General features: G+C 45.5%; 1 protein-coding gene across 4 annotated transcripts in view; it reads right to left on the reverse strand.

Moving 5' to 3' along the window:
* Nucleotides 1-668: 668 nt before the first annotated feature.
* Nucleotides 669-15,464, reverse strand: part of ZNF496 (zinc finger protein 496) — a 25,563-nt gene continuing 10,767 nt past the window's right edge. For 3 of the 4 annotated variants that reach the window (XM_045284620.1, XM_004696873.2, XM_045284619.1), the window contains 4 exons: nucleotides 9,789-9,921; nucleotides 8,994-9,101; nucleotides 7,984-8,094; nucleotides 669-3,810 (listed from right to left, as the gene is read on the reverse strand). In XM_045284620.1, the coding sequence (XP_045140555.1) occupies nucleotides 3,038-3,810; nucleotides 7,984-8,094; nucleotides 8,994-9,101; nucleotides 9,789-9,921 (1,125 nt within the window). In that variant the 3' untranslated portion in view covers nucleotides 669-3,037. The remainder of the gene's footprint in view (nucleotides 3,811-7,983; nucleotides 8,095-8,993; nucleotides 9,102-9,788; nucleotides 9,922-15,464) is intronic. The other variant, XM_030888820.2, reaches the window with a different exon arrangement.

A 15,464-nucleotide genomic window follows, 5' to 3' on the forward strand; every position in this document is an offset into this window, starting at 1 on the left:
ACCCTGACGACCTCTGTCAAGGGCCCCGAGCCAATTTTACAAACATTTCTAACCTGCAAACCATGTTCCCTTTCCCCACCTGTGGCTTTTCCTAATGCTCTATTTCATTGGTCAGGTGTTTGGGACCCCTTGGGCTTCATGCTGATGGTCTCCTTCATTGGGATGTTTTGTCTTGGTCCTGTTGAAGACTTAATTTGAAGTTTTCTCTTCTCATGTGAATAATTGGGATCAGAACTACATGATTCAGGCATGTTTCTATATGTAAAGGCAATTTAAAAAGCATCACATGAAGCTTCAGACTAATTCGGTACTGTGGCTTTCTGTTAGGTCAACTTTAGATCAACAAACAGGGAATCTCCCCCAGAACATTTGGTGGGAATTCGAGACACTTTAATTTCAGTGCCTTTCCTAACATTTCCTTTCATTTCAGATCTTACTTCACATGCAAAATGCAGTGACAAGCAGAGCAAGGATCCTCTTTCAGGACCATCAGTTTGAGGAATGAGGGTCATTATCTCCCCAGGGACATGGAGGCACTAGGATCCACAAGAACACATAACATGGATGGGGAAGTGCACAAAGAACCTTGCTTCCAATTAAGGGTTTTCTCTCCCTTGGTAGTAGAGTGTTCTCCCATTTTTAGGCAGACCAATAAAAAAGGCAAACTCTTTAGAAACTCAGCACCCCAGTAGTTTATTTCATGTTTAAAGACTGACAATGGTTTTATTGCATTTACTGTTTCTGTGTGCATAGGCACACAAGAACAGCAGGTATATTTATAAAACTCCTTCATTAGGGTTAGGGCAGGGGCTTCTGGGACTTGCAATCATAAAAAAATCTGTAGATGAAAAAGTCAAAGAACACCTCACTCTCCATTTCCTACCTTTACTCTTCAAGGAAAAGATTTGATACACAAATAATACAAAAGTCCTTGCTTAGTTACTGGCGTTCAAATCCAGCTACAGCTACCATACTACAACCCAGATGCTTTTTCATCCCCGACCCTAGCTCAGTAGATTCACTCTCAGGAACATTGTCACTTGCCATCGAGCCGATTCTAACTCAAGGGGACCTCAGGTATACATTGTACTGTGCTCCAAAGGGTTTTCAAAACTGTTCCATTTTAGAAGCAGGCAACAAGGCCTATCTTCCAAGGGGCTTCTGGATGAGTTAGAACTACTAACCTTCCAGCTAGTAACTGTCAAGCACTTAACATTTCCATCAAACAGGAACTCCCCTAGGAAACAGTAAGGCAATGTCTTAAACGAGGTGGCATGACTGCTCAAAGTTTCACTGTAAATGGTCACTCCCCGTCCACAACTTTAAAGGCTAATAGTTACGATTTGTCCACGCAGGGTGTAAGCACTGTGTTCTCTTTAAGAACTATCTATATGGGATCGAGTGACAACAGCAACCATAGAGTGGAGAGGAACCTCAGGGAGGGCTAAGTTCATGTCAACTGGGGAGGAACGACTTAGAAAATAAGGGTGAGAAGGGTTGCCCAACCTGAGTGTAATCTGTGTCACTAAACAACTGTCAATGTGGAAACAGTTCATTGGTGTTTTGCTGTGTATATTCTCAAAAACAATAAACAAATTCCTGTCTGCCGAGGACATTGGCCCTGCAAGCAGATATAAGAGCTATAATCCAGGGTTGGAAAGCAGTCATGGGATAACCAGCTACTGACGATGAATCAGGGATAAGGATTGTTATCAGGGATGCAGCGGGTTGTTACTACCCAGGTAAGTAAAATCGGACTCCCATGACATTTTCTCCTCTTTGGGGAGAACTGCTCAGCTCATCCTGACCAAAGACCCCCTCAGTAATAGCTGATTCTTAGGACAGAGTGAAAGGAAATGGAGGATCTTAAGTACCTTCAAATGATGACAGCACAGCTTGATTCCCATTCCCCAAACATTTACCAAGGGCTTGTGGGATTCAGGAGACGTGGTAGTGTAGTGAGTTACACATTGGGCTGCTAACAGCAAGGTCTACTCCCAAATGATTCCCAGCCTCAGAAATCCAAAGGGGCTGTTCTTGCTACTCTGTCCGTCCGCCAGGAGGGTCACTATGAGTCAGAATGGACACAGTGGCAGTGAGTTGTTTCTTCTTCTGGGGGTGGGGGTGGGGGTAGAGGTGGGTTTCAGATAATAGGCATTTTGGGGAAGGTGTGCTACATAAAGTTTAAAATGTGGGCTTCATCCTTGAGGACCTTATGATCCGTATGAACCGGCTGTCAGGACAAATCATAAGGTCATAAGGGCTCTATGGGTTCTATTCTGCAAGAGGCTCTAGTGCCCACGACTAAGGCCTGCCAGCCGCAAAGACCACCTGACAACTGTGAGGTCTGTGGGGGTGTTTGCGTGGGATGGTGCACACAGGGCACAAAGGATCAGTCTCCTCCTGGAGCTTAGACTACAGAAGACACTGCTCACCTCGCCCTGTCTCCTTCCAGTCTCTCCTCCGCATGAAGTACTGCCTTCTTTCTAACCCACTACCCAGCAGACAGCTTTTCAATGTCAAATACAAAGTTATAGCCACCCTCAGAACCTCAGGATCTGGGGGGGTTCAGACAAAGGATGATGGGAGGTAGTGTATCAAGAGTGAGCTGGCAAAGGACAGGCATCGGGGGGTGAGGGGTTGGCATGGCAGGGGAGGTCATTATGAAGGGAGCCTGCCCAGTGCACCCCACTAGCTCTGTGCACTGGATGGGATCTGTAAGACTGGCTAGTTAACACTGGGCTTGTTCAGCCACTTTGTCAGTGAAGCTGATGGTGGCACGCCTTCCTTGCTTTCTGGCACCAGAGGCAGAACACATACTCAGCCGGCTACTCTCCCATTACTTGGGAGACTGTGGCGGCATCAGGCAAAAGGTGGACACTACCTGAGAGCAAGGGCATGAGGTGATCTCCATCCTTGGGGAGGTGTGTCGTGGGGGCAAGGGGCGAGTCAGTACCACTGTGAGTGAGTGGGATGTGCTGTCTGGAGCAGGACAGACGGGGAGGGGATGCACCGAAGGAGGAATCCGAGGGAAGAATCAGTAGGAGTTCAAAGCTTGCTTAGAGCGCCTCTTCATGTGCAACCGCTCGTGGCGGATGAGGTCGTAGTTTTGCAGGAAACGTTTGACGCAATAGCGACACTGAAAGGTTCTGGCCTTGTCCTCGGTGTGGCTGCTGCTCTTGTGCCGGACCAGGTGATCGTGTCGCTGGAAAGCCTTCCCACAGTCACAGCACTTGAAGCTCAACTTGCCCTTGCTCTTTTCCAGCAGGGAGTTGGGGCTGCTGCCCTTTTGTTCCGACGGCCCTGGCGCTTTCTCCTCCGTGGGCTCAAGTCTGTCTGGCTGCAGGTGTATGCGCATGTGGGAGAGCAGGTGGGAGTTGAGGCGGAAGCTCTTCCCGCAGGCTTTGCAAGTGTAAGGTTTCTGGGTCTCGTGGGTCTCCAGGTGCCCGTCCAGGTCCTCACTGTCGCTGAACACCTCACCGCAGACGGAGCATTCGTGCGCTTGCTCCTGCTCCTTGCGGCTCCGAAGGTGCCGGATGAAGTTTACTCTCCAGCGGAAGATCTTCCCACAGTTGGGGCAGACATAGGACTTCTTGGAGGAGGCCTGCACCTCATCTCCCATATCTGTGAAGCCCACGGAGCTGCTGCGGTGGGTGGTGGGGAGGACGTGTTGCTTCTCGGTGGCACCCCGCAGCTCGTCGGGGCAGTATGGGCTGTGCGGGGGCTCCTCCTCGCCTGAGCTGGACAGGACAATCTCGATGGACACCTCCTCATCGAGGCCGTTCTCTGGGGACAGCACACTGCCACCTGCTGGGGGAAATCAGCACTGAGATCTGAGGTGCCAGACCAGCCAACCACGCCCCCCCACCCCGAGATCCTACTAGGAAGCTTGGCTTGGGGTCTAGAAATCCCCATCCTTAGAATGCTCTCCCTGGGGGCAGATTACAGTATAAATGTTTTGTAGATAAAACATTTAAAGAAGTTCAGACAGGGACCCTGGTCTGGACTGAGAAACAGCCCTTAGAATGGCCCGAGGGATCACCGGATCTACCTCTTTCTTCTTTCTCCCTCTCCCCGGCTGCCTTTTCTGAAGTCCCAAGCCACTCCTTTGTTCATATCACTGAAGCCCCATTACGCGCTACATCTGTATTTAAGTGTATATGTAACTTATCAATAGTTTATTTGACCAAGCTTAGCAGGAATTCTGTTTTTCCCACTAAAGAACTTGCAGAGAAAAGCTCAACCCAGTCCACTGTCATTGAGTCAAGGCCAATCCATCGTAGCCCTAATAGGACAGAACAGAACTGAATTTCCGACACTGCATATCTTTAAGGAAGTTGACAGATAGCCTGGTGGACTTGAACCATCAACCTTGCAGCTAGTAGCCTAGGGCTTAACCTGCTACCCGGGGTCCTTGCCTTGGGAGAGAGAAAAAAACAAACTCATCGCAGTCTGGTTGATTGCAACTCATTGTGACCTTACAAACAGAGTAGAACTACTATTCTGGTTAGGGCTTCTGAGGCTGTAAATCTTTACGGAGAGCCCATGGAGCTGATGGTCAACGTGAATCACCAATCTTATTATAGTTACAGTTATTGGTCCACTGCACCACCAAGGCCCTTGGACTTGGGGGAGCAGGAGGGCTCATTTTATAAACAGAGTTCCACAAAGGCGCCAGTTACTATGGGCTGAACACATCTACTCTCTGCGAACTGCACAGGCCTATCTGCTCTAGGACACAAGTCAATGACATGTTATCTGTTGCATTACACTCATAAGCAAGCCAAGGCGATGTGCCCAAGGTCACAGAGTAGAAGTAGGACTCTGGCCCAAAGATGCTCAATGGTCCCTGGCTGCATCCATCAAGATCTCTCCCTCTCAATGCTCCCACATATCTGATGTCCACCAATAGCCACCAAGGGGCCTGTGGATGCAGATGTTTTGGATTATAGGGCTTAGGCGGGTTACCGAGGGAACTCCCACTTACAAAGCAGCTTGCTCAATGCACCCTGTTTGTTACATGAGAAAAAGAGTACCACAGAGAAGGCACAGGTGGCAAAGGAGGAGAGAGATTGAGGTCTTGGTGCAGCTCGGGACCAACACACACTTTTCAATTTTAAAAGGAGGGTCTCAGATCTTGGCATCAAAATTAAGACAAAACAGGGCAGAAAGATGCTTGCTCTCTGAAACATTAGCTAGTCAGAGGGTTAGTCTGGGCTTAATTACTGAAGCAAGATTTCAGGCTGGTTAGAGAAATGGAGTGTGGGCACTGATTGTCCGCAGGTAATGCAGCAGTCCACTTAGAGGGCAGGACTGAGAGAAACAATAAGACTGGGAAGATCAAAAGCTATGGAAGACAAGTGAATTACTTTTTTGTGGGGTGGGGGGTGGGGGCAGGGATAATGTGAGGGAGGGATAAAGCAACAATCATGCTGCTATGTACCATCAACGCAACAATGTGGGGCAGTCCTTGAAGAGACAAGGTATATGAGAGGTGTACCTAAAACATCACAGATGGACAGCCCCACGGAGTTCTGAGCTCAACCTGAAAATTACAATAGTCTCTGAATGGACGGTTGGGATAATGTCACATGGATGCTGTTTGTGCTTTTATAAATATTACAAAGTTATTTAAGGCTCAACGATAACTCTATAAAATTCAGCTGTAATGGCTATCCTTGTTTTTGTTTTTTTTTTCAAACTCATTCCTCAAATGTTTATTGAATGCCCATGGTGTGTGGGCACTGGAGCTGTGGCAGTGATTGGCCTTGTCCCCAAGAACCTTACAGCACCCCCCACCTACCCCCTCCAGTGCCTGGTTCTGCAGCCTGGATGTGTCTGCCAGCAGCCGGATGGTGGTCACGGGAGACAATGCAGGGCAGGTGATCCTGCTGAACATGGACAGCCAGGAAGTGCGTGCTCAGAGTCCTCGCCCGCCCACCTGCACCCTTGGTTCAGGGCTCTGCCTGAACCCAGCTCTTCTCTGCAGGACTCTCCTTGTTTTACAGAAAAATGTTCGCAGACAAGAGAAAGAGTTGTCCAAGATCTTGAGAAAATTGAGCCCAAGCAGGGAGGTTAACAGAGCCGGGGACTGTGCTCTGCCATCTCCTAGCAGGAACGAGACTAGTGATGGGCTGGGCTGCTGCCTACAGATAAGAGCAATGGCTCAAGGCCAGGCTGGAGGCTAAAGCCCCCAAACTGCACCCTCTGGGCTGGGGATGTTCAAGAAACTAAGGAGAGAAGTAAGGCTTGGGGCCAGGGGAAAGGATCAAACACTAAATGTGAAAGCAAACAATAAAATACAGAATTTCCTTCTAGCTTCAGGTAGACTTTCTTAAGGCATGACACAAACCAAAATGGACACGATGACTGAGTTAAATGTTTGGGTGCTGAAAGGCACATGGAGAGCATTTTGAAAATGGAAAAATTACATGTAAAGATAGGTGGGAAGGGTAACAATGAATAATTTGGAGTTTCTAGACACCAGTTTAAAAAAAAAACACGTCCATAATATGAAGGGGTAGAAAAGAACAAGGGTTTCAGGGCTAACCTCCTGGGTTCAAATCCTGGCTCTGCCCCTTACAACCTGTAAATGTGTGGCCTTGGACAAGCCACTTGAGCTGTCTGAACCTCAGTTGCCCCCCATGCAAAATGGAGACCGGATAGCACCTAGTCACATAGCTGTCACAGAATGCAAGGCATGAAACGCTGTGAAGTGCTTCCCCTAGCTTAGTGCTGGGGCCAAAAACAGAGCTTAATAAATCTGAACGGAAAAAATCACAAAAGGAAAGAATACTAAGTAGGCAGTTCATAGAGAAAACACAACAGAACACAAGAAGATGCTCAATCCCAGAGGCAGATGATACAGTATCCTCATCAGATAGGCACAAACTGCACAGATGAGACACATCTTTCACGAACACAGATGTGGCGAAGCAGAAATCTCCATGCTGTGAGTGTGGGCTCATGAGAAAGCATTTTTGGAAGGCAGTTGGCAGCCGCAAAACAGATAGATGAAAGAAAGGAAGAAAGATGGCCCTCCTGGCCTCACCATTTCTTTTTCTTCAGATAGATTGCAGCTTCTTGCCACTTCGGAGCAGACTCAGTAAAGGAGAACTGAGTTGAACACGTCCCTTTGTCCATGAGCACCCCCTTTCACAAAGTAGGCTGAAGGCCCAGAAGGCAGGCCACAGACAGTCAGCAGTCAGAGGATTTAAAACAATTCGTGTCACCAAGAATTCATACAGACTCAGAGCTGGCTAACTAACAATGACTACTGGCATGCAGAATGAATCTGTGTTAGGACCCGAGAGTCAACTCAGGCAGCACTTGGGAGCTCACCCTTCTGTAGGCAGCTTACTACACTGTACCATCCCTTGTCCACCCATTTTGGCAGGAAGCACCCACAGCTAGGGGAGTGCGCAGTGCCAGGTGGAAATAACTCACAAATCTTGCCTTCAAAAGGCACCAGTGAAAGCGACAAGGACAGTCGGGCCTCTGAAGCTGTCGAGTTCAATTGAATGAGAAGTAGAGTCCCGAGTTACTCAGAGGAGAAAGTCAGAACCAGGGCTGGAATTCTGTTTGGTCTGTTTTTGCCTCTGGAGGTGGCAACTCTTACCAAGATGATGTGAACTGAAAAGGTAGCCACTCCCCTGCAGACAGTAATGGATTAGTCACTCTCAAATTCCCTTTCACCTTTGGCATTCCAGGAATTCTTTAATTCTTCCTTGCTCAGGGAAAAGAAGAAAATATACCCAGCACACAGCAAATAGTACTCTGCCTCAGTGTTCACAGGAAAGGCACAGAGGGAGAGGTCTTTGACCTTGTGCGAATGGTTGGGAGAGAGAGCCTAACAAAAGAAACTGTCATTGTTGATTTTGCCAACAGACATGAGCTTACTGGGCGTTTGTAGACTCTTTAGAGTTAATGTTCTACCACCACCACCACCACCACCACCACCACCACCTCACTCCCTCAATGTACCTGCGCTGGTGCTTTGATAAAGCGCTCCTTGTTGGCAGGCCTGGAATTCTGGTACCTGCAGCTCATTTTTCCTTCTTTCTTCTACCTGGAACGACTGGAGACCCTGAAAGTCTTTTCAGAGGTGGGGAAAAATGAGAAAATGATCTGTCCTGAAATGTGGTAGCATTACCTCGGGGAACCATCATCATAAAGCCTAGGCAGCGATTTGAAAAGAGGCATGGTGCTTGCAGTGCCTGGCAGCCCATCACTCAGTGGAGCGTGTTGAGTGAATAAGCTCACAAGATGAATGAATGGGTTTACAGCCAGAAACCTAGGTACATCTGTTTTTCCAGGCCTGCTAACCTCACCACCTGTGCCTCCTTGGCAGAGACTAACGTACTAGAGGGGCTCCAGGCTGCACTTTCCTTCAAGGTCACAGAGAGTGTGCCCAAACCTGGTCCACTGCATTCCAGCTTCAGGTCCCCCAAATGGAAAGAGGCGTGGGAGTGCTGCGGATCTGTGCAGGGTTATTTCCTCTGAAGGAGCAAGGATTTCAAGGTACCGCTATAATGGTTGCAAACACAAGAATGTCCTGTGGTGAGGTCTGGGGTTGCTGGGGTGCTGAACAGTGTGGGACCAGCACCTCCCAACAGCACCTGCTGTGTGATGGGTGCAAACTTTACCTCAGGGTATTTGGGAAGAGGTGCCCTGAGTGTGGGGGAGGCAAGCCCTTTCCCAGCTTGGCTCAGTGTGAACATGTGTGTTTACTCATGCAGGAATCACTGGATCCTTAGCATGAACTAGGTGAGAAAGGTATCCCCATTATTTCCTAGTCCCTGCTTGAGAGTAAAATCCCCACCCCTGGCAAAATGAGGCTCTCACATTCCTTCTACTAGGAGTCAAGGTTACAGTAAGACGTGTTCTGTCATGATAAAGCTCAGATGGTTTGAAGGCCTCTCGGTTAGGGAGAGCAGGGAGCGGGCCTGCCTCCAGCAAAGCCGACGCCGTGCCCCACCTGTTCCCCTACTCACCCAGGTAGGACACTTGGGGCAAGTCTTTTCCTTGGAGGTCCTGAAGCTCTGGAACTCGGGGTTCGTTCTCCTCCCCCTGGAAGAGACTGGGCTGGGCGGCTGGGTCATCTGCTCACAGAAAGGGGGAGAACAGGGGTGAAAACACATGTATCCACAGTCTCCTCTCATAGGCACCTAGGGTGGATTAAGCGCAGCAACTTCCCATCAGGTCCAGCAAAGAGAAGGTGGAGGCAGACACCGCGGGTCATGGCAAATAAGTGTCAAGCTGGGCCAGAGATAACTGAGATGGGTGAAGCAAGGCAGGAGGTGGGCTGCAGTGAGCTTGGGGTGTCTCTCTAGGGCTAATTAGGTGTAAAGCCAGAACCGAAAGGAGAACACGGGGGAAAAAATGACAAGGATAAAACGAATGCAAGGAAAGCATCTTACATTTGGTTTTGTGTGCAGGTAAGCCTGATCTAATGGGGTTTGGAAAGACAGTAGGCTATGGTCAATCCACAAAGTGCCTGTGGGAGGTCAGGCCCTAATCATCTCCATTAGCATGGGAGGACAACAGCTTGGAGAAGAGACACTCAGGTTCCTAGTCTTGGATGCGGGGGACTTAATTCTTATTCAGAGAGAGCAAGATTACCCCACCATCCATGGAGCACATTGACACCCTGTCCCAGCTGCCCCGCCCCCACCCAATTCTCTGATCTTGGGAATTTATCTTCGACTTGGAAGGGTGGAGACTCCTCAGAGACAGAGAGATGCCCTCCCCCCAGCTCCCTGGTCTGGGTGAGGGGGGTTAACTCTTACTTGGAGGCAGTGAGACCCCACAATCCTCCCCTATAATGAATTCTCCATAGAAGCCAGTTTGGGCTGGATCTAGAAGAGACCAGTCCTCTTCAGAGAAGCAGAAGATCACGTCCTTGAATGGAGAAACCCGGCTCTGAAAGCAAAGGAGAAACAACAGCATTCCTCAGTGCAGTGATGGCTGGTGGGGGAGGGTCGACCTGGAGCTGGGAGCACAGCTTCCAGCAGCTTATGTGTCACGGGAGGAGGAGAAAGCAAACGGGTCTATCCGGGAGAACCACCTTGCACCGTCCGATGTAGGATCCGAATGGTGGATGCCTGCTGGGTGGCCAAGGATGTAGAGAAACGGGCCCTCACACAGTGCCGCACACGCACACAACTCTGCACGGTGAAATCGCCAATGTGCTTATCCTTAGACCAACACTCTGTTTTCAGCATTTACTTTGCAGATGTACATGCAGTTCATATAAGCTTCTTCATTGAAGCATTAATGCCAAGAGTTTTAAGATTAAAAAACAAAACTAAATAAAACAAACCCCTTAGTGCCCACAGCAAAGATCTAATTAAGTAAACGGTAAGACATCCTACAGATAATATCCTGTATACAATTCTGCAGCCTTAGAAGGCTCTTTCTGCACTGAAGGGAAATTTCTCCAAGGGGTTGTAAAGAAAACTACCTGTGCACAAGTGTGTCTGCAGCGCCACTATGTGTGTAAGAACACCAGGGTTCCTAGAAATCTGGAATATCAAGTGCTTCTCACGAGAAGAATGTGTTACTTATACTAAGGAGAACATCTTGAACCTTGGATTATGACAATGTCTCAAAAATAACCTTCAATTTAAAAATGATGGACCCCCCCACCCAAGAAAAAAAAAAGGGCCCAAACCCCAAACCTACTGCCATCGACTTGATTCTGATAGGTTTTCCACGGCTGTAAATCTTTACAGGGACAGGTAGTTACATCTTTCTCCTGAAGAGCAGCTAATAGTTTTGAACCACTGACCTTGTGGTCAGCAGTCTAATGCACCATCAGGGTTCCTTGAATGATGATGTTACATCATAAAAAGAAAGTAATTCCTCATATAGTTAATTGAAAAGGGCTCCAAAATAGAATTGTGGAAAAAGAAAGGCAACTTAAGAATACTACGTGTATAAAATCATTATCTGTATGGGAAAGAAAAAAAGCTTGAAAAATAAGTTTTAAACATGCAGGCCTCTGGAAGAACATCGGCGCTGCCGCATGGTCCTCATGGGGGCGTGCCCCAGGCATCGAGGGGATAGGGCAGGGTTAGGAAGGATTTTCAAATAATTTCGTCTAGTACCCTTGAACACCCACATACACACTTCTCAATCTTTAAAAAACACACCTAAGGCAAAATGGTGAAGTAGCTAGCTCTAATTCCAGTTCCCCAACAAAAAATATTGAAAAGTAAATGTAAACTGTCAGAGCCAACTTTGCCAGGATTCTGGAAAACACCAAAGGTCTTCAATAGCCAAGTGATGGCAAATGAAGAAAAAGCCAAATTTAAGACAAAAGGAAACTGTTTCCTGAAGCTTTTGTGTCCTTGCTCCACCCCTTCTCCTAGCTCACCAGCAGCCTGTTGTCCCAGTGCAGGGTCCTTGTTCCTGGTCCCCAGTGTAGCAAAACAGAACTTATTTTCCAGTTACTGTGTATGTCCATTTGAACCTGTCTAGGGGCTGGCGACCTGAAGGTCTGATGCAAAGGATCTGCTGCTGTGCCAGCGAACTCAAAACTTAAGTCGGGCCAGAAAAAGCAGTTGGCAATGCTCAAAAACACTGCAAGGTAAGCACACAAGGTGCAGAGGCCGGGGGCAAAAGTTTACAGTTACAACAATAGCAGGTAAGTTCTAGGAAGAAAGCTGCGTAGAGTTTCTTTGGGAAATTAGTGCACTCAAAAGCACCTGTGTGAAAAGGGGAATTTTTTTTTTGAAAGCCACACACATGCCAGGGGCAGTATGTACAACCAGAAAAGACTGAGGAAGCCCCTGAGCTTTCACCACAGGTTAACTGATTCCAGGGTTCAGTGTATGTTTGGCTAAGTGTAAAAAGGTGGAAAAAAATTATTTTATGTAAATAGTAACCAAAAGAGAGCAAAAATTCATAGATACTAATAACACACACACAGATCCCCTATCAGACTTTGAGTGAAACAAACTGTCACAAAAGACAAAGGACATTTGATAATGATAAGAGGGCCACTCTCAAGATATAACAAATATAAAAGCCCATGCAACTGAAATAGAGCCTCAAAATATATGTGAAGCAAAGGTCGACAAACTTGAATGCAAATACCTCTACAATAATTGGAGCCTTCAAAACATCAGTTCCAGTAATGGATAGGACATCGAGATAGATCAATAAGTAAATAGACAAGTCGAACAATACCATATACCAACTAGACATACTGAGCACTCTATGCAGTAGGAGCAGAATATACATTTTCCTCAAGGACACAGATATTTTTCCAGGAAAGACCTTACGCTGGATCACAAAACAAGTATCATATCAATAAATTGAAAAAGATATGAATTGTGCAAACTATCTTCTTCAGCCAAAATGGAACAAAGCTGTAAATTAATGACCGAAAGAAAATTGAAAATCCACAAATATGTGGGACTTGAAAAAAACAATTTTAAATAAGCAATGGCTCAAAGGGGGAAAAAAAAATCACAATGAGTACTAAAAACAAAGCACAACATGAAAACAAAACCACAATACACCAAAGTTTGTATAGTGAAGATAGCTCTCAGTGGGAAATTTATAGCTATCAACACCTCCATTTTAATAAAGATTTCAAATCAATAACCTTAATAAAAAAGATTTCAAATCAATAACCTTACATCCTGAAGAATCTGAAGAAAAAACGAAACCCCAAGTTGGTGGAAGTTAAGGAAAGGAAAGAAATTAGCCAAAACAGTCTTGAAAAAGAAGAACATAATGGAAAGACTCAGACTTTTGAGATTTTAAAACTTACAACAAACCTATAGTGAGCAAAGCGGCATGGTACTTGCACCTAAGGAGCAAAATTGAGACTCCAGAAATAAAATGGGCACAGATCTATGGCCAACTGACTATTAGCAAGGGTGCCAACTCCATTCCACAGGGAAAGAATAGTTTCCTCAACAAATGGTGCCACCATAACCTGCATGACACATATGTATTTTGGTTAGCAGTCCCACAAGCAACCCCTACAGCCCCAGGTCTTTGTGTGCATGTATACCTGGACACACACACATACACACACCACAATGAGATAGATTTTAAAGGTCAGAAAAGAAAAAAACAAATCAAAGGCAGTACAAAGAATTGGTAAAGATGTAAGGCATCTGGAACTCTCATTCACTGCTGGTGGGAGTTTAACGTAGCCTCTGTAGAAAACACCAACTTCTCATCTAATGACTCATCTGGCCGAGCAATGTCACTCCTACATAATTACCCAAGAGACATAAAGGTATATGTCCACAATGACACTTGGTCCACAGAAGCTTCATTAATAAAAATAGAAAATAATAGTGATGTTAATCAATGGGCACATGGATAAACAAACTGTGGCAACCCATGTACAATAGCATAGTACTCAGCATTAACGAGGAAGGAGCTAGTGCTTCAACATTAATGAAACTCAAGTCCCTGTGCCGAGTTAGAGAAGCCTGCCAGGTTCACAGCCCACAGACTGCATGATTCCAATTATTTAAGATTGCAGAAAAGGAAAAGTAATCAGTGACTTAAAGGGAGGCCAGTCATTGCCTGTGGCTGGGGATAGGGCTTCACTGCAAAGGAAAACAAGGGAATAACAGGGGTGAAAGAGATGTTCATATTAATTGAGGCAGTAATTGTATGAGTGTATACATGTTAAAAACTGTCTACGTCCACGTGGAAGCACACCAGCCTGTGTGATTCAAGAACGGAAAATAATAGAATCCAAATGAAAAGGCAGGAATGGTATCAGAGCTTAAATTGTGAACGCCTGGTTAGCAGAAGGCTACGGATGAAGTGGAAGCCCAGAATCCACATGCAGGGCACACGTAGAGTAAGCCCCCTGACTATCCCTCTGACCACAGTAAAGGGCGCGGATAGTCTTGGTAGCAGGCAAAGGCATATACAGTTACATTAAAAAGTAGTATCTTATTTGATGCCCCTTTACATTTTTTATCAGTTAAATAAAAAGTGAAGGGGAAATATATGTGGATTCCGCCTCTGATGATTCCCCTCTGAACCCAGACCACGGGTGGGGCTAGCCTGCCTTCAGGCAGTGCGCATTGGAAAGTGGGTTATGAGACATAGCTAGGTTAAAGTTTAACCCCTGATCATTTGATCTCCCTTTTGACCCTTTCAAAAGTTGTTCTAGTTTTCAATATTTTCTGCTTTCTTTTTGATTGAAGTTTTTCTTGATTTTGTTATCGTTGTTAGCTTTTTGGTATATGAAATCCAGGATGGGTGAATCTTTAAAGAAAATAACTGGATTAATGGTTCCTTGGGGGGGTTGGTGGGGGGTGGGGGTGGGGGTAAATGGGAAAACTAATAACAAGGAGTACAACAAAGAAAGAAATGTCCTAAAACTGACTGTAGTGATCATTGTACATCTCTTCTCTTCTTGATATGATTGAACAGTTGAATTGTATATGTGGATTATGTCCCAATAAAACTGTTTTAAAAAATTGTCTAAAAGTTTGCATTTAAAACTGTTGTTGCCCCCTAATAAAATGTAAAAAAAATAAAAAAAAATAAAAAAATAAAACTGTTGTTGGGAGGGGGCAGTGAGCACTGGAAGTGATTGTGATGACGTATATACATCTCTTTTAAAAAGCGATTTAACCCGGAAGTGTATGATATGTGAATACTGTATCAAGGAAACTGCTAAAAGAAACAAACAGAAACCAAACTTGACCAAGGGTTAGCAGGGATAAAGGAGAAAGAGCTGTTGCTTAGGGGCATTGAGTTTATGGTAATGGTAAAGGAATAATTTGGAAAGGCTTATCAATAACGGTTGCACAACACAGAGTATAATCAATGGCACTGAATTACACCTGTAGAAGCTGTGGACTCGAGGAATATTTTGTTGTGTAGATTTTTGCCAGAACTAGAAAGAAAAAATTACCTGAACAACAATAAGTACAAGGAAAAAGGAACTGTTCTAGATCTGAATGTGGTGATAATTATATAACTCTTGTTTATATGATTAAATTATTGAACTGTTTGATATGTGGATGAAGTGCTAATGAAAGTGTTAAGGAAAGAAAAGGATAAAATAAGTAAATAAAACTGCTGTTAGCTGCTGTCACTGTGATGATTACTCACGGCGACACTCGTGTGCAGAGCAGCACTTCGCTCCATGCGTTGTCAAGCTGTGAGCGTGGAGAAGCAGACTGCCAGCCCTGTGTTTTGAAGCAACTCTAGGTGGGTTCTAATACCATGTTTGGGCTCTTAATTGAGTGGTCAACCTTTGTGCTACCCAGAAACTCTCACACTTAACATAGGTGTCGCTTTTGAAACAAACATTAAAACTCAAAAACATATATATATATATACATATACACACACATATATAAATGGTAGAGACAATTTCCAATCGTTTTGAAGAAAATTTAAAATGTTATTTTAAAACAAAATTATTGAATGATTATACATAAAATTGTCATGTTACAAGTCACTTAAAA

The sequence above is a fragment of the Echinops telfairi genome, unplaced genomic scaffold (genome assembly GCF_000313985.2).
Source record: "Echinops telfairi isolate 266 unplaced genomic scaffold, ASM31398v2 ScPeMD7_7469;HRSCAF=8507_0, whole genome shotgun sequence".
In the NCBI taxonomy this organism is placed as follows: domain Eukaryota; kingdom Metazoa; phylum Chordata; class Mammalia; order Afrosoricida; family Tenrecidae; genus Echinops; species Echinops telfairi.